This window comes from Haliotis rufescens, unplaced genomic scaffold (genome assembly GCF_023055435.1).
Source record: "Haliotis rufescens isolate VD_foot unplaced genomic scaffold, xgHalRufe1.0.p SCAF_7, whole genome shotgun sequence".
Taxonomy (NCBI): Eukaryota; Metazoa; Mollusca; class Gastropoda; order Lepetellida; family Haliotidae; genus Haliotis; species Haliotis rufescens.
The window spans coordinates 42,558,396-42,580,887 of record NW_025964361.1 but is presented as its reverse complement, the minus strand read 5'-3'; the positions used below and the strand labels follow the sequence as shown (position 1 = coordinate 42,580,887).

The following is a 22,492-nucleotide window of genomic DNA, read 5'->3' as shown; positions in this document are numbered from 1 at the left end:
GTGACGAATGAGACCCACCCTGTAATAAATGACTGTTCCCAAAGTCTATGTAAATTATGTTTGCCATTTGTACATCAGAATAAGTGAGTGAGTATAGTTTTACACCGCTTTTAAGTATAATAGCAATATCATGGAAGGGGACACCAGAAATAGCCAGGTCTTTGGTGTGACAACATCAGAATAAAGGACAACATGAGATGAAACAGCATGATATTCAATGGTATGATACATGACATAACCAGACTGATATTATAACCCAGAGACCATATCGGTATATGGTCTCTGTATAACTTCAGGAAAAACCACATAGAAAGTTTAACAGCATATTAATTATGGTAATTCCTTCCTAAGTTATCTCCCTTTCGATGACAGCCATTTGTGAAATTTAAACAATCTTATTAGCAAACTCTCTTTTTAGCAAACTCTATCTCTACCATAATATTTAACTTCAACAACCACTTAAAAGACACAAAATAAAAAGATCATGGCACAAATGAATTTTCTTTGAAATTGTAAGAAACAATATGCATATTTGAATAGCCCATAAGAAAAGCTATTTGTGCTCCTCATTTCTTTATGAAAAGCTATACAAACTAATCTATTTTTTGTAAGCTCTCCCAACTTAACCATCAATTCCAAACAATTTAATGACATTTGAGAAGATCAAAGACCCAGTATCAAATTCAAATTTAAAAAAAATTAGTTCAGGTCTTTACAAGAAAGCATCAGAATATCTGGAAGTGCTAATTTAATACTTCAGAACAGACCTTTAAAGGTACAATTAATGCCTGTAACTGTTAAATATTTTTCGAAAATTTATTGGAATGAAACAGTACAATTATCACCATTCCTGGACAAAATACCAGTCTTTCGACTCCAAAACTATCCCTGTGATCATGTCAGTACATTATCTTGTTTCTTTCCAACCCTGTATTTAAATATTTAAGTTTTCAAGTTGAAGTAAATGCAATCTCATCAAATGAATAATACATCAAATAGAGATTAAATGAGTTGGTTTCCTAAAATCAATGAGAATTGTGAGCTCCTGCAGAATCCGCCCTGTCAGGCTATGGGGCCTACTTTTCAATCAAACTCAGACAATTTCAGGTTTATTCTTCACTACTGCCTTTATAAGCATTTTATTTCCCACCCTGCTTTCGGAAAGCAGCTGTCTATATAATTACTTCCAGTACCTTCAAAAGGTCAATTCTAATGGAATTTACATTGCACATGACTTTTGTCCTTTTCGTCTTTTTGCAATGAAATTAAGACCATTCTTGTCATAAAACACCAAACTTCAAGATATTATTGTTGAAGTCTTTATGCTGTGATAGATGATAATATGAAATCTTCACTTTGGATTACGTTGTCTTACACAAACTGTCTGGAAAGTTTTCAGATTCAGTGTCTCAACGAACAGTTTTTCATTGTTTTTTCCTCTGACAAAATTGTCTGTTTTCTTGTTGGTAGCCATCAAGTCATTGTTTAAGTCTGAGCAATATGATAAGTGTTTAACATACTTACAATGTGGAAAATCATTTGTCCATACAACTCATAAATTATATAAACTTTGCTATTGGTCATTAAGGTCACTCCATGGTCAAATGGTCATAAGGTGTCTGCCCAGAGAGCGTAAGGTCTGTGGTTCGATCCCAGGTCTCGTCATACCAAGAAATGTCAAAAGGTGGTAACTGTTGTTACCCTGCCTGGCGATTGGCATTGAGGGTGATATAATAGGACACGTGACCAATACCAATCATATCCTCTGTATATTTGTTGTTTTGTGGAGAGGGTTCACATGTGATATCATTTAGATGAACACTTAGCCCCAGAAATATAGTAATAATTTGAGGCTTCAGTTGGATTCCATTTTTAATTTATTCTCTAGGGTCTGGGAGACAATTAGAAAATCATAGAAGAAAAAAATCCTGGTTATTACTGTGAATACTTTGAAATTGGCATTGCATATCCATATAGGTTTCAGGGAGGTTCAAAAGTAGAGTAGGAAGAATCGGGAAAAATTGGTTTTCAAATAATTATTTCAAATTTAAGTAATAAAGCAAACATAATTAGACACAGATTGTCTGAAACTCGACATTTTATTGTTTTCATCTTTTACGTACTGCCATTTGTGTTCGTTTGAAATCTAGAAACCACCACCCTAATGACTTAAAAACAGCACAATGATATTTCCTCCAATGCACTTTAATAAGACTAATGTATTTTATGTCTTTTCAAGCTGAAACTAATGTCAAGCATGATCATCAATCAGATTATTTCCAGTTGTGTTACGTTTCATCCTGCAAATTATCATACAGCTGACATAGCATGACCGATGATCCATGTCAATGTTGTACTACCGATATACTGTGCATATTTTTAATGCGCTGTTCGTTAAAAGTATCCCTAAAGTATGCTCAAAGTGCTACATTAATACCCCGGTCAATGGATAAGTGTATGCTCGATTTTCATTCTCAGCTCCCTGGGGAGTATACAACCCAAGTCTACCTGATTTGTGATCTGTGTGCTGTGTGCAGGACCACATGTTACAGCATGTCAGACAACTAGCCAGTTCACACATGACGACTTATGTAAATTTTCATGAATTTTCACAAGACATTTTCTTGATTGCTTAAGGAACAAACAGATCTGTTTTTGAAGGTAGATAAAAATATATATCTTCCTATCATAATTGAAAATTTGTATTTCAAAGTAGATTTGACAATTGATGTTTTTAAAATGTCACTTATGCAAAATGCTGTCTTTGATGAAGTATTCTTCTTTCAATCCCTACTCGATTCAACCTTTCCTAATCACATTCCAAGGCATTTTCAAAGGAAAATTTTGTAAAATAGCTTTATAATCAAAATCATTTTAGGTTATCAATTTTGCTTCGACTAATTTTTGTAGCCTCTTGACATATTGATCGAGAATGTCTGAAAAACAACAAATAAAATTGGTCTAGCCGAAACAAGATTTTCCAATGATTTGCCTTAAATCAGTAAAGCGAAGATTCCTGATATTCTGTGGGCTAATGTCAGCCATCAGCATGTGCACAATTTAGTCAGGGACAGGTTGTCAATACGCTTGACACAAATCAGTTTCCACATGGAGGCCCATTTGCCAAAGACTAGCGCCAGTGCTATGAAGGAGAAAAGGTATATTAATCTGCCAGACTGTGATCCTATAGTATCAATCGAGACAGAAACATTTCCTTTCATTTGAATACAAACACCTATAAGCATCACAGTCAGAGAAGCCGTTATTGTAGCACGCAGACAAGGGAATGTGGTATTGGTCAAGCATGTCCAGTTATCGACAGAATCAACAGTCTGTGTCCATTGGTCAGTATATCGTTAATGGCAATATTACAAGAATCAGCCATGTGTAACCACAATATTACCGGAGCTAAAATGATGATCGGTGGTGTGTAACTTCTATTCCATTACAGGTCTACTTAGCCCTGTTTATGTCCCCTTTCACCGTTCTCTGAACCCAGAATTAATTCCGAATGGGCTTAGTGTTATTTCATGGTGTTTTGCGGACAATTTTATGGATTTTAAGGTGATCAAAATAATGCTTAGAGCTTGAAATTATTTTTGCTTAGGCCTAGAAAGGTTTTATTCCTTTACTGGATTATCCTTGAGTGACGGCATAAACACCAATGTAACCTCCAGTCAAAAAATATATCGTAGTTCAATTGCTTTTTCATGATTGTTTACTATTTCCATTTGTTTTTTTAGTGATAGTTACATCCACTTCTAACACGATGTTCTAATCAGGTTTGATTGCATCCTTTCTATACACATGATAGTTTGTGAGTGAGTGAGTGGGTGGGTGGGTGGGTGAGTGAGTGAGTGAGTGAGTGAGTGAGTGAGTGAGTGAGTGAGCAAGCATAAGTTATATCAACTTAATCTTTCCTCCTATCAAAAAAGTCAAAAGCTTTCTCAGAAGTACATATGACTATAAAATACTAAACACCCTGCACTTTAAACTGTATTTCTTCTCTTGACTATCAGCCACAAGCATGTGGGATTCACAACGATAACCAACTGATCACTGCATGGCTAAAGGACATGCCTTAATCACTAACTAGCCAATTTTGGGAGTAGATGTCAGCTTTTACTTGCTAATTATTCTGAAATGTAAAATCTTGGTAAAGTTTCTATAATAAGAGGGTTTAAAATATTCAAGCTGGCAAAAAAGTAGGTTTAAAAATACTTAAAAATGTCATCCTTTATGTCATTCTAAATCTCCAGGAAGGGGAAACATTTTTTTACAGTGACCTCCCTTACTCATATATTTTAACAAGCTCTCCTCTCAAATATCTCAACTAGACTACAAAGAAAAAAGGTGATGACAAGCTCTTAAACACATGACAAAACATTTACTCAATGATAGCTGTAATTTTGAGATAAAAGAATTATTTTGGTCCAGAATCATGATATTTGTTTTAAAACCAAACATGTCCATCTTTATTTTTATCTGAAGTATAACTAACAACAGATTCAGAAAGACAACAAAGTACAAACCCTATGACCTCACTTGCTGGTTTAATTCCTTGCTTTGCAATGAAGGTCAGTTTTTCCCAAGCAGTATCAGCTCAACATTTTTCTAAAATGTTTTTCCTCAAAATTTCTGCGCCAAAGCTTGTTGTTTTAGAGAAAGCAACATTCCACTGCAGAGGCAGTAGATTTTTTGAGACGGTTAACTCGGGTATTCGGGTCGGGTGGGTATACTGAGTAGGACCTGTGGTTAGTCACGTGATTACATTGTTTAATGGCAAAAATTATCTAGAACTCTATGGTTACACTATAAGGGACAAACGTTCACATTTCTTTCCGACTATGCACACATTCCTTCTGACATTATATGTTTGGATAAAGATAAAACTCCAGTCAACTTCAGTGTATGCATGACCAGATCATTTTATACCTGAATCTAAATACATTTTGACAGGAGTATGGTCAAACGTTTCCCAATCGTACGTTTTGTACCTATCTCTTAAGACCCACAGCGGGTACCCGGGTAGGGTCGGGTAATATTGGGATTGGTACCCGGGTAGTAAATTTGGACTCGTCCCAGCCCTAGATAAGGGATCTTGTTCTTATGTAAAAATTCAAATAATGACATCCTCATATTGCAGCTTTCAGGAAATATATTTATCCTCATTTAGACACTTTAGGGTTGTTTAGCAAACTTATGTACATCTCTAAAACCATCTGAAGATGCTTGAAATCTAACAAGAGCAACTGTATCCCAGGGCCCCATTCCTCAAAGCGATCTTAGCACTAAGGTGATCGTAAGTCCCATACTTTACCATAGACTTACGATCATTGTAGCGCTAAGATCGCTTTGAGGAACAGGGCCCAGATCTATACTTGTGAGATATTTATATAGCCACACTCCTACTTTAAAGCCCTGAAAATAATCCACATATTGGCAATGTTCAACTGATTCATTGGATGACCTTTCTTTGAAATCAACTTGAATTTAAAGACTTTATTTCAATTAAAAATTGAATGTCACTTGTGTTTAACTGTCTTACCTGCTGTACGAAAACTAATCCATTGCTTGTAGGCACAGGAACGGTAGCGGTGTCCTGTATGGCAGAGTCAGGAGTTTGCACTTTGAGCACTGTTGGGAGTTTGTCCTGCTCCCATCATGTTTTGTAGCACCAATTTCTCACATACATGAGTCACGTCTCACTGATGAGACATATTCACTTCGGTAATGTCGTTTGCACTCCAGATCCAACAAGACGGCACATCTGTCACTGTTGGCTAATATGGACCAAATGAACTTTAGGCAGTCCCATTTTAATCAGACTGAATCCCCTTATGTCTGAAAACATGTGTCACAACTTGCTTTCCATGATCTTGGCCCATTGGAGACAATGTAACAGGATCTCCTATGAGATGTCTTATCGCTCTCTTAAACACAAATTTCTCATGTCAATTGCTTAGATACATTGTGTTATTAAGTCTCTATCTTATAACAATGTGTTCTCATTCTGACGCATGTTTTCTTTCAATATTCACTATCATTCAAAATGGAACAAAACAATTCACATAAGTGATCACATTTTCTCCTTGGACATGGATCACAGTTTTCTTCATGGGTATAAATCCTGCAATAGGTGATCACATTTTCTCATTTGGGCACAGATGACACATACTCCCGTACTGTTATTCACATTATTTGCTCCTTTGGGCACATATGTCACATCTTCCCATACCATACATGTTCACATTATTTTCTCCTTTGGGCACATATGTCACATCTTCCCATACCATACATGTTGCCATTATTTTCTCCTTTGGGCATATATGTCACATCTTCCCATACCATACATGTTCACATTATTTTCTCCTTTAGGCACATATGTCACATCTTCCCATACTATACATGTTGCCATTATTTTCTCCTTTAGGCACATATGTCACATCTTCCCATACTATACATGTTGCCATTATTTTCTCCTTTGGGCACATATGTCACATCTTCCCATACCATACATGTTCACATTATATTTTCATTTGGTCACATTTTCCCATTTCAATTGCTGCTCAGATTATTTTCTCCTTTGGCCACTGTAGATGTCACATTTTCTTATACCGTTGTTCACATTATTTTCTCATTTGAACACAAGTGTCACGACTTCCGATACCACTCCATTTGTCAGTGTGACTCATGATCACAGACGTGGTCACATATTTCTCCACTGGACACATGTATGCAAACAGTCCTCATTTATTCACACAGATACACAAGGCATAGACTGTAACACTGGAGTAGATTGAGAAACAAATTTCTCCCATATAATCGGATGTCCTGAGATGAGAGAAATAACTTCAAACAGATCTAGTCCTGAGATACCTAGCTCTGACACTGGAAGAAGTCAGGTTCCCCTGACACTCATACACCTCATCAACATGCTATCACAGAACGCTTAAGGGCAGATCTCTCAACACTAGAATTTTGATCTGAAATGAATTAAAACAAACATGGATTAAAAACACAGAAATGTAAACCGGTAATTGAATTGTGGCTCAAAATTGAACACATCATGCTCATCCTTCTGGAAGTTATATCACAGCATGTCAGCTGGATGTGGTAAGGATGTTTTTGATGTTTACCACTTTGAAGAAACCCACAAGCAGGGGTATGAGTGAGTGAGTGAGTGAGTGAGTATGGTTTTACGCCGCTTTTAGCAATATTCCAGCAATATCATGGCGGGGGACACCAGAAATGGGCTTCACACATTGTACACATGTCGGGAATCGAACCCGGGTCTTCGGCATGATGAGCGAACGCTTTAACCACTAGGCTACCTGACTGCCCCCAGCAGGGGTATGATGTGGATAAACCTAGAAAACCTAATCAGGATGAACTAGGATTTGAACCCACCATCACAAGTTTCTGCATGGTGAATTGCAGCATCTTATTCAACTCTATCATCATTAGAGAGATTTCAGAAAACCTACCAGCCCCCAAACCCTATTTGTCTGGAAACCCTCAATGTTTATCTGGAAACCCTATTTGTTTGGAATCCCTGTTTATCTGAAAACCCTATTTGTCTGGAATCCCTGTTTATCTGGAAACCCTATTTGTCTGGAATCCCTATTTATCTGGAAACCCTTTTTGTCTGGAACCCTGTTTATCTGGAAAATCTCTTTGTCTGGAATCCCTGTTTATCTGGAAACCCTATTTGTCTGGAATCCCTGTTTATCTGGAAACCCTTTTTGTCTGGAATCCCTGTTTATCTGGAAAATCTCTTTGTCTGGAATCCCTGTTTATCTGGAAACCCTATTTGTCTGGAATTCCTGTTTATCTGGAAAATCTCTTTGCTTGGAATCCCTGTTTATCTCGCAACTATTTATCTGGAATCCCTTTTATCTGGAAAACTCTCCTGGGTTACTTTTGGAGACATCTGAACAGTGTTATATACATTTCCCTTTCGGTAAAGGAAATTAGAACTGAAAATGTAACCATGCTTCTCCGTTTTGGGATCACATGGTATCATCACTATCTTAGGTGATTCACAAACACATTTTTATGATATAGTCAGAATCATACAATGGACTCTGTTTAGCAGAGCTTTCTTATGATTATGGAAAGGGTTCCGTCGCTTTTATATATATAATGATTATGAGTGAGTGAGTGAGTATGGTTTTACGCCGCTTTTAGCAATATTCCAGCAATATCATGGCGAGGGACACCAGAAATGGGCTTCACACATTGTACCCATGTCGGGAATCGAACCCGGGTCTTCGGCATGACGAGCGAACGCTTTAACCACTTGGCTACCCAACCGCCCCTAATGATTATAGAAATGGTTTTGTCGCTTTTATTTATGTTCATATATCATTGTGACACATACAGCAATGTAAATATAAAACATCATTGCCAGAGAATAATCCTGATTCCATTGGGCATAAAAGGCAAAATAGCAGTGAAAAATATATGAGTGGATGACACAGGGTGTAAAATACTATGAAAACTGAAGCAATCAGAATTATTTTGGTTCCAAATACAAAGAGCTGTATTAAGATTCATGCTGCTAGGAATCTTTTTGAGTATGTATGGCTATTTGCTGAAGAGCAATTGGATGTGTATTTAGATTGTATCCATGCCAGGCTCCTTCCATAACATGCACTTTAACAGCCACAGAATCATACAATCAAAACTGTCAGATTTTTATTATCACTTTTACACTGCAAAATAATTTTGACTTGAAAACATCATACATTGACCAGGGTGCCTCCAGCGCCAACAGTTATTGGAATGTACAGTATATAAACAGACATTTATATTTTAGTTTTGATGAGATTTTCCCCAAGGTTAAAAATACCATCAAAACTTGTCGATTAGTCCTAAGTTATACCCAAGTCAAATAATAAAAACGGACCTGATGAATAATGAAAAATTGTTTTCCCCACCATATGGGTTTAGTTGGCTGATGAGTTCATATTTTTTCCCCTATGAATCAATAAAAGTGTCTGTTGTTTCTTGAACTCAGATTGCACTTGCCACATCCTAATAGTATATCTAGTGTATGTAATTCCATGAAACAGAAGACCAAGATCAATACTAATTATTGGTTATTTTGCAATTTGTCCAGATTTAGGAAGTAGAAATCTTTGTATCCTCATTGCAACATTCCCTGTAAATTAGTATCATGGGGAAATTTCTGGGAATGTTCTTGCCAAATGAGGAATTTACTTTATTCTGCACAATTAACAAAAACTGCCCTCCAAAACTTGGTGCGTGTTAGCTGCACCTGTCCCAAGCTTATTAGACTTATAACAGTGAAATAGTTGTGTGGGAAGGAGTATTGGGTGTATTGATACGCACTCAAGCATCTGGAGCACAACTAAGCAAAAGTATTAAACGATATTTATCTAACATTTTTCTTTGATCAGGAAAAGCAGGGTTTGGAGTTGAAATGAGAACATTTTCGACTTTCATCTTGCCTAGTGTTGAAAACAAAAACATTTGTTTGTCAGATTTAGATTGGAATTTCAACTCAAGGCTACCCCAAGTCTCCTGTTAAAGCGAAATTGGGCAAAATTTAGACATAAAAATGTGAGAGAAAAAAATCACATGGAGCATATATAAACTATCTTGGTAACAACTAATCTTAATGCCTTTTTTGTACAAGCATGCAAATTGGGAACAAAGTGATCATGCACCATTTCCCCTATCATTAAAGAATCATTCAATTCAGTGACATTAAAGATCAAAGTGTTTTTTTCCTAAAAAGTGTTTCTAAAAGAACATCACAAGAAGGAATTGGGTCAGTGGCATGTAACACTTTAGAGATCCGTGCTCGAGTGAGAGGGTTATTGATATCAGTGGTCCTCTCATAGTATTAATTGACAGATTGAATGTACTAATCCTGTGTTTAACAGTCTGAGAGAACCAGCTGCCTTACGCAGAAAGCTTCCCATAGAAATGTCTTCATCAATGACCACCTCCGAGACATCTTCATTTATATAACGTTTTCGAACCTCGAAATGTAACAGATTCAGGTCAAATCTTTGACAGTTTAAAAGATTTTTCATACCACATTTCTATCCCAGAAAAAGTCTGAAGAAGGTTTGTGCAGTTCACTTACAGAATCTTCGAAAAGATTAGATTTTGGTAAAATGCCTGAATTAAAGATTCTGTTATCAAGAATTTCCCTGTCAGCAGTGTGACCTGCAATGCTAATACCATCTTTGAAGAGTGCCCTGCATAATTATCATTATATTCCTATGAAATATCATCCCACTATCAACTGTGACACTGCTTTGAACAGTATTCCAGTTATATCACAGTGTGTCAGCTTAATGTGGAACGAAAACCCAAAGTGATGCAGGTCTCACGTATACCACTTTGGTGAAACCCACAAGCACGGGTATGGTGCTGACAAACTTAGAAACAATCGGGCAAACCGTCTATCAACTGTGAAAGGACTATGTAAAAATTATGATTAAAAGATCTTGACATCTAAAGGACTGAAATTACGTTTTAATCAATTTAACATCATGATATTAGAGAGCGCATAAATTAAATATAGGTTATTTCACAGTAACAAGAGAGATATTGGTTAGCCTTCCTCCGAACACAAACCTAAGTTTATGGAATAAAGAGAGTGATTAAGACATCACTCACAAAGTGCTGAAGTAATATTTAGATACTCTTCTTAAAGAAACACAGGCCTTCTTTACAATGGGTTGTCAGCAAGTTAGGACCAAACCTATAGTTTGTAGACATCTTGATTGACATCCGAGACAGTGACTCAGAAGATCTTCACGAATATCACCATACAGGATCAAATTTGCATTCATTTTCTATGCTTATGAATTTCTTTTGCATATTCTATTGGAGAACAAATAATTATCTACACACTAAATATTCCATGTTTTTGTATTACCACAAAGTATGTAATTTAACACTGAACATCCCCACCCTCAGTCATGATCTGATCATGATATCCTGGTTTGTGTCAGATTCCCTCTGAAGCTCCTTGCAGCAGGATGGCTCCTCTTAAAAGCTTAATGAATGTGTCAGGTGCTGCATTGGAGTCCTTGCACAAGGCCTTGCAGTGTGAAAAGGGCTTTACCCTCAACAAGTAGCATCTTTCAAATTTTTTTAGGTACGGCACATCCTGGAATTGAACCACCAACATCATGCTCTCTTGGCAGATGCCATATCTTGGGATTAACAAATTGACAGTTTATGTCATGTCTCATGTTTATTAAATGAAGGAAAAGATTCTTGTTAAGATCTAGATTGATAAATCTATTTTTAGCTGTTTACTATGTTGGGACTTTACCTTTTTTTTACAAATTATACATTTACAAAATGAGGGGTATTAAATGTCATATTTATAGGTTTTTTTTCACTAATCAAGTAATGGCAGATAACATTAAAACATTGAGTAAGCTAACTATCCGTTTGATGCCCTGTAGTAGGATTAATAATTTATTAATCGTATCTCCTTTGAATATTATTGTAACAAAAGCACATGAAGTCTGTTTACTGTGGACTCTGGAGTATGTTTACCAGGATATGAATATATTCCATTTAATCAAGGGGTAACATCTCGTAGGAGTCTCCAGCTACACCTGAACTGCATGTATAGCATGATGAGTACCATAGATTCCAAAACCCATGACACACACTCCCTGACTGTACGCCAACTGTATATTCAGCTCTACTTCATGTTAATCCAAATTAGGAATTGCTGAGTATAACTGCAATGATAGCCCCTACGGTTAACATTATACTACTCAAAAAAAGTTAAGGATAACCCGATTCTTTTATATGACTATAGTTCATCTGTTATCTAGACGTGAATAGCTGCAATACTGCTGATGTGGTTTAAAGCCATGTTCACTCACTCATTCATTCATCTGTCATGACATGACAGATTAACTATAATAATATGAAAGAATCGGGTGATCCTTAACTTCTTTTGAGTAGTATATGAATGTATAGTCTGCATAACTGTATAGTGTCCTATTTTCAAATGAGTTCTTCTAAATCGAAATCAGTAATTTCTGGGATTGATATGACAAGAGTGTACTGTTGTTTTGAAGTATTTTTTTAATCATAGAAGTGTCTGTAAATTGCAGTATTCCTGTGAACATAAAAATCCCTATTTGTATTCAGTTTTTTTTCGTCTTCTGCCAGGACTTTGGTGATTTATACCCAAATGTACAGCTCTTTGATCAAGAACAAAAATAAAACAATGATCACTAATATCAAAATGGTAGAGTGAAAGAAAGTAAGGATCGCTCTGCTATTTGTAAAAGCCTGTGCTTTTCATGTCTTTGCAAACACCTGGTGTCTTCAATGATTTTCAGGGGGCACGGGTGGCCCAGTCGTCTAAGGCGCCGCGATTCGCTGTGCAGAGTTGCGTCCCTTGGGCACGCCAGAAACCTATGATTGTGGGTTCGAATCCCGGTTCGCCCCGATTATGTTTCTAGGTTTGTCAGCACCATACCCGTGCTCGTTGGTTTCACCGAAGTGGTAAACGTCTCAGACCTGCATCACTTCAGGCTTTCCTCCCACATTAAGCTGACACGCCGTGATATATAACTGGAATACTGTTAAAAGCGGCGTTAAACCCAACTCACTCACTCACCAATGATTTTCAGTGACCCATACATATAATTTTCACTGCTATTTTGCCCAATGGAATCTGTTTCAGCAGATAATCTTGACTGGTTATTTTCTGGCATTGGTGTTTTAAATTTACTTAAATGTATCCTTAACTTTTATGTCAAAAAATTGTTTCTAATTAGCCAGTTTCTCAAAGTTTATTTTACTTTCAAGACCCTGAAGACAATCTAAGCAATAAAAAATTAATTATTTCACGCACAGAGAGACTATATCCAATCAAAATGACTCATTACTGTTGATTTCTAAGCCAGAAGAAAAATTGATCACATTTTGTTGAACTTATCAGCTGACACAGATTGTTAAGCCTAAAGTACAAACCATCATGTTTTCAAACTTGAAATATGAATAACTTTACAATATTTAAAAACACCCTTTTTTTTCAGTTTTCAAAAATGATGTTGCTACACACACAGTAACCAAAAAAATTAAGAGTTAACAATCTGCCGACACAGGAGGAACAATGTCTGAGGAAGCAGTCTCATTAATAATATTTAAAAACACAAACATTTTTTCAATTTTCCAAAACAGGATCCTGCTACACAAACAATTATAATGATTTTCAGAGTTCTGCGGACACAGGAGAAAAGGATGTCAAAGGAAGCAGTCTCATTACCCTAGAATTGCTGATATCAAGGTTTATTTTGGATGCATAATTAATGCCTAAACTCACCAAGGCTCAGCTAGTTACTGGATTTCACCTATACAAGACTGCAGTTGCTGCAGTTGCTGATTACTGAAAACAAAATCAATTAATACAATATTGACAATTGATCACAAGCAATTAGGAATCGCCTTTATAATTGGTGCTGTTGTTAGCTGTATGTTTTACGATCATTCACATTGATCAAATAGATGTTGAAGATTTGTGAATTACAGTGAAAATATGTTTCATGATTGATTTATCGTTTACCATGTTTATCCAACTGTGAATGTATTTTGTATTCACGTGATAGATTGATTGATATGAGAGTTAATTGAGGCATAGATATCATTACATGAAAAATATTTGTGATTGTTTAGGATATGTTAGAAATGAAGTGTTAAAAGTTTAAATCTCCTATACTAAAAGCAGGGAAAGGCAAAGGAATGTCACAGAATAGGTAAAGAATGAAGGGCCCACACACAGTCAGAGCTATCAGGATTAACATCACACACAGACAGGATTATCACCACATGCACACAGGATTATAATCACCCACAGACATGATTATTATCAGGCACATTCAGGATCATCACACACAGACAGGATTATAATCACATGGACAGGATTATCACCACATATACAGGATTATAACCACTTGCACACAGGATTATCACCACACACAGGCACAATTATCATCACACACAGACAGGATTATCATCACACAGGATTATGATCACACAGTCAGGATTATCATCAAACAGACACAATTATCATCACACACAGATAGGATTATCACCAAACAGAATTATGATCACACAAACAGGATTATCACCACACACAGACAGGATTACCACCACTCACAGACAGGATTATCACCACACAGACAGGATTATCACCACACACAGATAGGATTATCACCACACACAGACAGGATTATTACCACACACAGACAGGATTATCACCACACACAGTCAGGATTATCAACACACACAGACAGGATTATCACCACTCACAGACAGGATTATCACCACACACAGACAGGAGTATCACCACACACAGACAGGATTATCACCACATACAGACAGGATTATCACCACACACAGACAGGATTATCACCACTCACAGACAGGATTATCACCACACACAGACAGGATTATCACCACACACAGACAGGATTATCACCACACACAGACAGGATTATCACCACTCACAGACAGGATTATCACCACACACAGACAGCATTATCACCACTCACAGACAGGATTATCACCACACACAGACAGGATTATCACCACACACAGACAGCATTATCGCCACATGCAGTCATGATCATCCCCACACACAGACAGGATTATCACCACACACAGACAGGATTATCACCACACACAGACAGGAGTATCACCACACACAGACAGGATTATCACCACACACAGACAGGATTATCACCACACACAGACAGGAGTATCACCACACACAGACAGGATTATCACCACACACAGACAGGATTATCACCACATGCAGTCATGATCATCCCCCCCCCCCGCCCCCCCCCCCCCCCCACAGTCGGTTTTTCCATCACACAGTCACAATCTGAACAATGGCCATGACATTGGAAGTCGTTGTTAGTCAGTTAGGAGATGGCGTGTGAGGAAGACATGAGACCGTATTGATGACAACCTATCTCTCCTTCCTCCCAAACTTCCAGGGACGTCTCTCACTCCAGCGAACAGTGAAGGAGCATGTGAAAGCCCTGGCAGCAGGAGAATCATAAACAAGTTGAAATCTTTACGTTTTGTCATGAATAAAGTTAGTTTCTAATATATGTTAGAACGAAGAACAGGTTGGTTAGGTGCATTTTAGAAAACAAAGAGTGCATGTATATATTAAAATAAGTAACATAATTTTAATGACATGAAATGCATATTTCAACTTCATGGTTGAGTATGCTTTTGTGTTACTCTAGACTAGAATGAATGAATGGCTATACAAAGATTAGCTTGTATGTGCCCCAGCGCTCTGTCTAAAATGAAATGCATTCAACTATCCCTTGCTATGATTATCAAAGTAACTTCACTCATCAAATGTAAAACTTGATAGTTTCTAAGATTTATCAAAATTACAAATATAATAAAATATTGAATATTGCACTATATCCTCATGAAATAAACACGCAATATTTGTATAAGCAATTTCCCGAGGAACTATTTTATATCTCGAGGTTTATTACTCCTTGTGAAAGTTGTGAGATCATAAAGGAATATATGGCCAGACAACAGTAAAAGCAAGTACTGGGGTTGAAAGGAAACTATCAGTCTAGTTGGAGGTTCCAGGGTCTTACTGAACAACAAATATTTCTACTACTTTAATGTGTAATGAATCAAACTGGTGTGAGGTATTCTATTGATGTCCAGTCATTCCTGATAATAACTGATAATAAAAGCCTCAATATCCAACATGCTCATTTTGTATTCATTGTGAAGCTGGAAAAATTTCTTGTTACTACAAGCCTGCTATACTTGCTCTAAAAGTAACAAATATTTTAATTTAGTTTTAATATTTAATTAGAAAACATCAATGCTAGAGAACAACCCATGACAAGGGTGACAAATATATGAATGGATCACTAAAAATCAGTGATGATGTCAAACAGTATCTGTTGCTGTTGTGAAAATTACAGAGATTGGGTGCATGATCTGGATGGTCGCCATGGTGATGCAAGGGGTGTTTGGGCAAATGAAGCTTAGAAGATGGAAACTTTGGTTTGGGACGTTTCCAAACCAGGATCAGAAGAAGGATGAGATGCATGTCCTGCCCTTTAATATCCTTGTTCATGACAACAAACTAGAGCAGTCTCTATCCTAATTAGTTTAGTGAATAGGCACAAAGATATAAGCCAATCAGATGAAGTCTTGCAGTAATCTTAAAAGAAGTTTATCGAAACTACTAAAGTGGTTTTGTTTGACATTTTGAATCAAAGGTCACAATCGGAGAATTTGATTCATTCATCAATCTTAGGTCAGTCTTCAAAGGAACATAGTAACACTATGAGACAAATACCAATCTCCTAGTGATTATGATTTCTTTTAAAGATAATCCATGTCTGGTTTTTAAAAGGAAGATTCTGAAATGGGGACAGATTCAGTAGCAGGTTTAAATGAAATGAATAAGTCGTCTGAAATCAAAGTCGGTTGTCTAGTTCTTTGGTTTTGCCATGTTCAGTAAAACATAAGCTTTACTAACAGAATAAAGGATGAGAGATCATCTCTGTCCATCTCACTATAGTAAGGCTGGGACGGGTAACTCGGGTACTCGAGTACCCACAGGACTGCGCGGACCAGTGGTTAGTCACGTGATATATTGTTTAATGACAAAAATTATCTAAAACTCTATGGTTACGCTATAAATCACTAATGTTCCCATTTCTCTCTGACAATGCACACATTCCTTCTGACTTTTATATGTTTGAATAAAGATAAACCCTCCATGCAGCAAACTTAGTGTATGCATGACCAGATCGTTTTACACGTGTATCTAAATACATTTTGCTAGGGCTACGGTCAAACTTTTCCAAATCGGACAGTTTGTACCTATCTCTTAATATCTACAGCGGGTACCCGGGTAGGGTCGGGTAATAGGGTGGTGGGTACCAGGGTAGTAAATTGGGACTCTTCCCAGTCCTACACTAAAGTGCCTCACATTATTTTACTGTCCCCAGGCACCTACAGGCGAAGAAAATCACTTTGTGTTTTTTCCATTCTTTCTTTGCTTGATGAAATATAGATTCTTATAAATAGTGATACCAAACACCATGCCTCACATCATTTCATTGTACCTAAGCACCTTCAGGCCTAGACTAACACTTAATCTATGAAAACATTTCTTTAAACTAATTGTTTTATTTTTTCCAAAAAGAACCTTTCCTCTTGTGCTGTTTGGGAACATGACTTGGTTTAGTTTGATCTAGACTTGCCTAAGCTTTTATTTAAAAAAATGGGAAATAATGTGGTGAGATTCACTTGTGTACAGTAGCACATATGTAAAGAAATTCACAAAATAATCGGGGCGGTCGGGTAGCCTAGTGGTTAAAGCGTTCACTCGTCACGCCGAAGACCTGGGTTCGATTCCCGACATGGGTACAATGTGTGAAGCCCATTTCTGGTGTCCCCGCCGTGATATTGCTGGAATATTGCTAAAAGCGGCGTAAAACCATACTCACTCACTCACAAAATAATCACCCGACATGGATTGTTCTCCTATACATGCTTCACCTTTATCTTCTTCTTCTCCAGTATATATATATATATATTCCACAGCCATAGCACAGGACTATTGGGGGCACAGGTGGCCCAGTTGGCTAAGGCGTCGCGATTCGCTGTGAAGAGTTGCGTCCCTTGGGCACGCCAGAAACCTATGATTGTGGGTTCGAATCCCGGTTCACCCCAATTATATTTCTAGATTTGTCAACTACATACCCGTGCTCGTGGGTTTCACCGAAGTGGTAAACGTCTGAGACCTGCATCACTTTGGGCTTTCCTCCCACATTAAGCTGACACGGTGTGATATAACTGGAATACTGTTGAAAGTGGCGTTAAACCGAACTCACTTACTCACAGGACTACTACATGCCAGGAAACGCCTATCTGTGTTCCCCTCTACCCGTACTTAATGACATTCATCACATACTTTGCAAAACCTGCAATCGACTAAACTCTGCATGACAGTTTACGAACCGAATTTCGATTTCAGTGCGCAATTTTGATTGGACTATGCATAGACTCGTTAGTCCAGCCAAAATGTAACTCCATAATCCCAGCATAGTTCGGCAAGGGTGGAAACTGGACTTTTATAGTGAGTTAACTCTCTTGCCTAGGGAAGATGGATTTCACAAGGAATAAGTAACCTTCTAACAAGGACACTCCGTCCTTACACATCCATCATTTAAATTTTATCTTTGTAAACATATCTAATTTCAAATGTCACATTGACAATTTAAACATATTATTTAAACATTTAGATTTTGCACATTATACATTATCGAGTTGCTCCCCTTAATAATGCCCTCCTCTGACACCCAATACAAAACAGACCAGGTGACAATTTATGTAAAATCCTATACTAACACAATTGAACGGCCCCAGTTTTGAATAACCCAAGAATATTGAACTTGGCCGCTGATAGGTGGTCCTAAGTAGATGGTACACATTTTGTGGGTCGTATTGATTTTTTCGTAAATGTATCTATCTGTGTTGATGTGCAGTTGCCTGATTAGCTGAAAGATACATATGGGAAAAGAACTATATCGTATTTATGCAAGTTGAAATAAAACTGCATATCAAGATACTACTGGGAGATACTGTTTCACTTTGTGGAGAGATACTGTTTCACTTTGTGGAGTGAAACTGCATGTATTAATTCACATTTTTTCCCAAGGCGCTTTTTGTGGTAATTGGATATTTCCCATTATAACACATGAGATCTAAATGAGTCACGTTTGATGGAACGCCTGGTTTGAAGGATACAACAAATACATGCCATCCCTAAAAAGAGCATCCGATTGTCCTTATAATAAAGAAGCTGACCCCAAATACATGATCCCATTGTCGCCATCAGGAAGTGATAGTATTAAATAGATATTATTATACGAGCATGTGCATCATACTGATTTTATGAAATGTGTGTCAGAATTCTTGTATTTCCTGACCAAGACCGAAGGTAATATATTAATTCTTACATGAGTTTCGCAAGATCAGTTTGACACACATGTATGCGAATGTAATTATTTCTTTATTACCCATTATTTCTTCATTCTTTTGAGCTCCCCTTTAGAAAAATGCACAGATCACGACCACCGTCTTAGAAAAAACAAACTTGTCAACAATCTTCAGCTATGACATCATTTCTAGTGTGACTTTTCGTCATAATCAGTCAACCTTGTCAATTACCGTTATAACCTTGTCAATTACCGTTATGAGACCTGTGAAGATCCGGGGTAGAATAGGTCTTCAGCAACCCATGCTTGCCATAAAAGGCGACTATGCTTGTCGTAAGAGACGACTAACGGGATCAGGTGGTCAGGCTCGCTGACTTGGTTGATGCATGTCATCGGTCCCAATTGTGTGGATCGATGCTCATGATATTAATCACTGGATTGTCTGGTCCAGACTCGATTATTTACAGACCGCCGTCATATAGCTGGAATATTGCTGAGTGCGGCGTAAAACAACAAACCAACCAACCAATTACCGTTATGTACCAGGCCGAGCTGCTCAATACTATCTTAGCACAAAGGTGATCATAACTCCATACTTAAACATAGACTTATGATAGTTGTAGCGCTAAGATCGTTTTTTGCAACGGGGCTGTATGTAAACTTCAAAGCAATTCTAGGAATAGAACTGAATGAGATCTTAACATGAAAGGTCTCTGTCAAACTAATACAAAGATTTATGTCTGTATGTTATTAGATTTATGTCCTCCAGCTTCATAAAAAAAGAGGCCAGTCTTGGATCACAGGTATGCTGCTAATGAAGCAGGTTAATCTTATAACACAAGAATGGCAGCCTGCGCCATTCATCAATTTTCGAGTATCTGCTTCTAGATTGCCTCTATCCAATTAGTGCTGGAGTATTTCTAACCTCCGTTACCTTATCTCTTCCAATAGATTTTATTTCTCCAACCTGGCCCCAGTTTTAATTAAATCAGCCACATGTTTTAAAGAAACATGCAAACAGGTGAAAATAAAAAAATTAAAATTATTTTAAGCTTGTCGACAGTGAAATCGTGGTCGACAGTGAAATCGTGGTCTTCGGTTGGCTTATTTCCTCAAGAGGCAATGGATATAGTGGTTGTCAAATCATTAACTGATACATACATCATAACGAATGAAGCATGCATTAAATGTTCAGCTGCATAGTTTCAGTTAACTTCAAAAGGAATTCAGTTATCTGTGATCTGAATGTTTAAAAATAATAGGGGTTAAATAACTTCAAAACAATTTTTCAGGCTTATACTATGTATTTCTAAAAATATAATGTTAGAAACTTTGGGTTGATAACATTCTTGGGCCATGAGGGAGTATGGTTTAACGCAGCTAATTAGCATATTCCATGCTGCTACATCAATTAGGGACAGAAATAAGCTTCTCACATCCATGTGGGAATCAAACCTTGATATATGGCATCACTAGCCAACACCTTAACCACTGGGCTACCCAACTCCCTTAAGAGCATGAATAAGTAGTTACTTTGTGGTTTATAAAGGAAGTGATTACGTTAAACTTTGGGTTTGCTATAAAGCTGTTCATAGTACTGTAGTGGTCGGGTTTAATGTCGACATTTCAGTTATATCTTGGTATGTAAGCTTAATGTAGGTGGAAGCCCAACGTGATGCAGGTTTTCACCGCTTTGGTTAGATTCACTATCATGGGATGGGTGCTTACAAAACTAGGATCAAAATCGGGGCAAATCGGGGTAGACTCTATGCTATACCAATCTTACCATTGGTGACCCATATTACACATGTCGCAGTTTAACACAGACACTAATTACAACATCTAGATCTAGACTGGGAATGCGTAGTCCCCATTGATCCAAACATTGCCCTTTTCCCCACAAATTTAAAGCTCGTGAAATTATCTTGCAGCAAGTATACAGGGTTGTTAAGAAGGATGAATGGCTAGAGTTTAGCATTTCAGATTTGTGTGTAGCTATACGATCTACATTATAGAAACAAAAGGTTGCCAAGCAACATGCAAATAGAAGAGGTCACTACGTGAAAAGAAAAGGTTAGTGAGTGAGAGCAAATAAAACCAGACTGAAACTATTTGAAAGAAGGACTGTATTCAGCATAGGCTAATGGTAGGCAATAATTCTGACTTTAAGAGCAATCAGTACCTGAATCAGTATGCATCAGCATTAGGGCACGGTTGCTGTTGATGTCTTCATCACTAGTGCCACGCCCACTGTCTGTTGCCATGGAGACATCGCTGGCACCATCGTCTACTCTGCCCAAGAAGGAGTTTTGCCTATACTTCATATACTTCCGACCTGGGTCAAATGTACTTCCGTGTGAGCTGTAGTCTTTTATGTGGGATAACTGCAAAACAAACTTCAATATTATCAATTGGAAAATTAAACTGCACAAAATTGCTACATTGCATTAGGAAATGAAAGACTTGTAGCAGAGACATAGCTGTATAAATACATATCTCTAAGCACTGGTATTTAAATATAAAGTAGGTATTTATAGCCTGCATGCACAAATTGCTTCAATTTTGGAATATTGTTCATTTTGCATAATGTCAAATCAAAATATTGCCATCAGGAAATAAAATCCTTACATCATGTGTATTATATCCAAATATGACAATCACACTTATGTCTAACATCTAAAACTTTACCCAGTACTTGGTCATATTGAAAGTGCTTGAGTGAAATTTGTTTTATGTCACAGACAGCCCTATTCCAGCTAAAGCACAATGATGTCATTAATGATTTTCAGTGATCCATTCATATAATTTTAACCTCTATTTTGCCTTGTGTACCCATTGGAGTTTTGTAGGGTAATGAAGACTGGTTATTCTCTGGCATAATTCTCTGGCACATCAAATACCCATGACAAAGGGGTAATAGGATGTAAGTGACTTAAATGCATTGTCACACATTATAACCAACCAATTCCCTTTTCGGTCGTCTGACAACAAGAAGCATGGAGTATTGGGGAGCTATTCAGCCATGTCAGTTTAGAATTGGTTCTCAGTAACCTATGCCTGTCATAAGGGGTAACTTAATAGATTGAAGGATCAGGTTCTGTGACATGGTTGTTTAGGTGACATAATACCCCCAAATGAGTGGATTGTTCCTCATATTATCAATCACTAGACCGAGTGATCCAGACTTGATTAGAATTCCACTGTGGTCTTGTAGCTTTTAGCATCTAGCCAGAGAATGGATGGTCAGTGGTTTGATCCATTGGCCATGTCATACAGAAAGACGTTTAAATATGGTACTTGTTGTTACCCTGCCTGGCGCTATGTAGTATACTGTATACAGTATACTGTGTCTGAGTGGGGTATTTACGTTACACTGTGGCATGGTAACTCAGTGGGCTAGCACTATAAAACGGTCATTAGTCCAGACTAACACAAACAGCCATACATACATGTGCATGTACATT

The 22,492-nt window shown here is 37.3% G+C and overlaps 1 protein-coding gene across 4 annotated transcripts in view; it reads right to left on the bottom strand.

The window, feature by feature from the left end:
- LOC124132665 (protocadherin-9-like) overlaps positions 1-22,492 on the bottom strand; it is a 92,471-nt gene that overhangs the window by 4,938 nt on the left and 65,041 nt on the right. For all 4 annotated transcript variants that reach the window (XM_048387386.1, XM_048387385.1, XM_048387384.1 and 1 more), the window contains exons 3-5: positions 21,211-21,412; positions 13,346-13,408; positions 5,549-6,986 (exon numbers count right to left, since the gene is read on the bottom strand). In XM_048387386.1, the coding sequence (XP_048243343.1) occupies positions 13,374-13,408; positions 21,211-21,412 (237 nt within the window). In that variant the 3' untranslated portion in view covers positions 5,549-6,986; positions 13,346-13,373. The remainder of the gene's footprint in view (positions 1-5,548; positions 6,987-13,345; positions 13,409-21,210; positions 21,413-22,492) is intronic.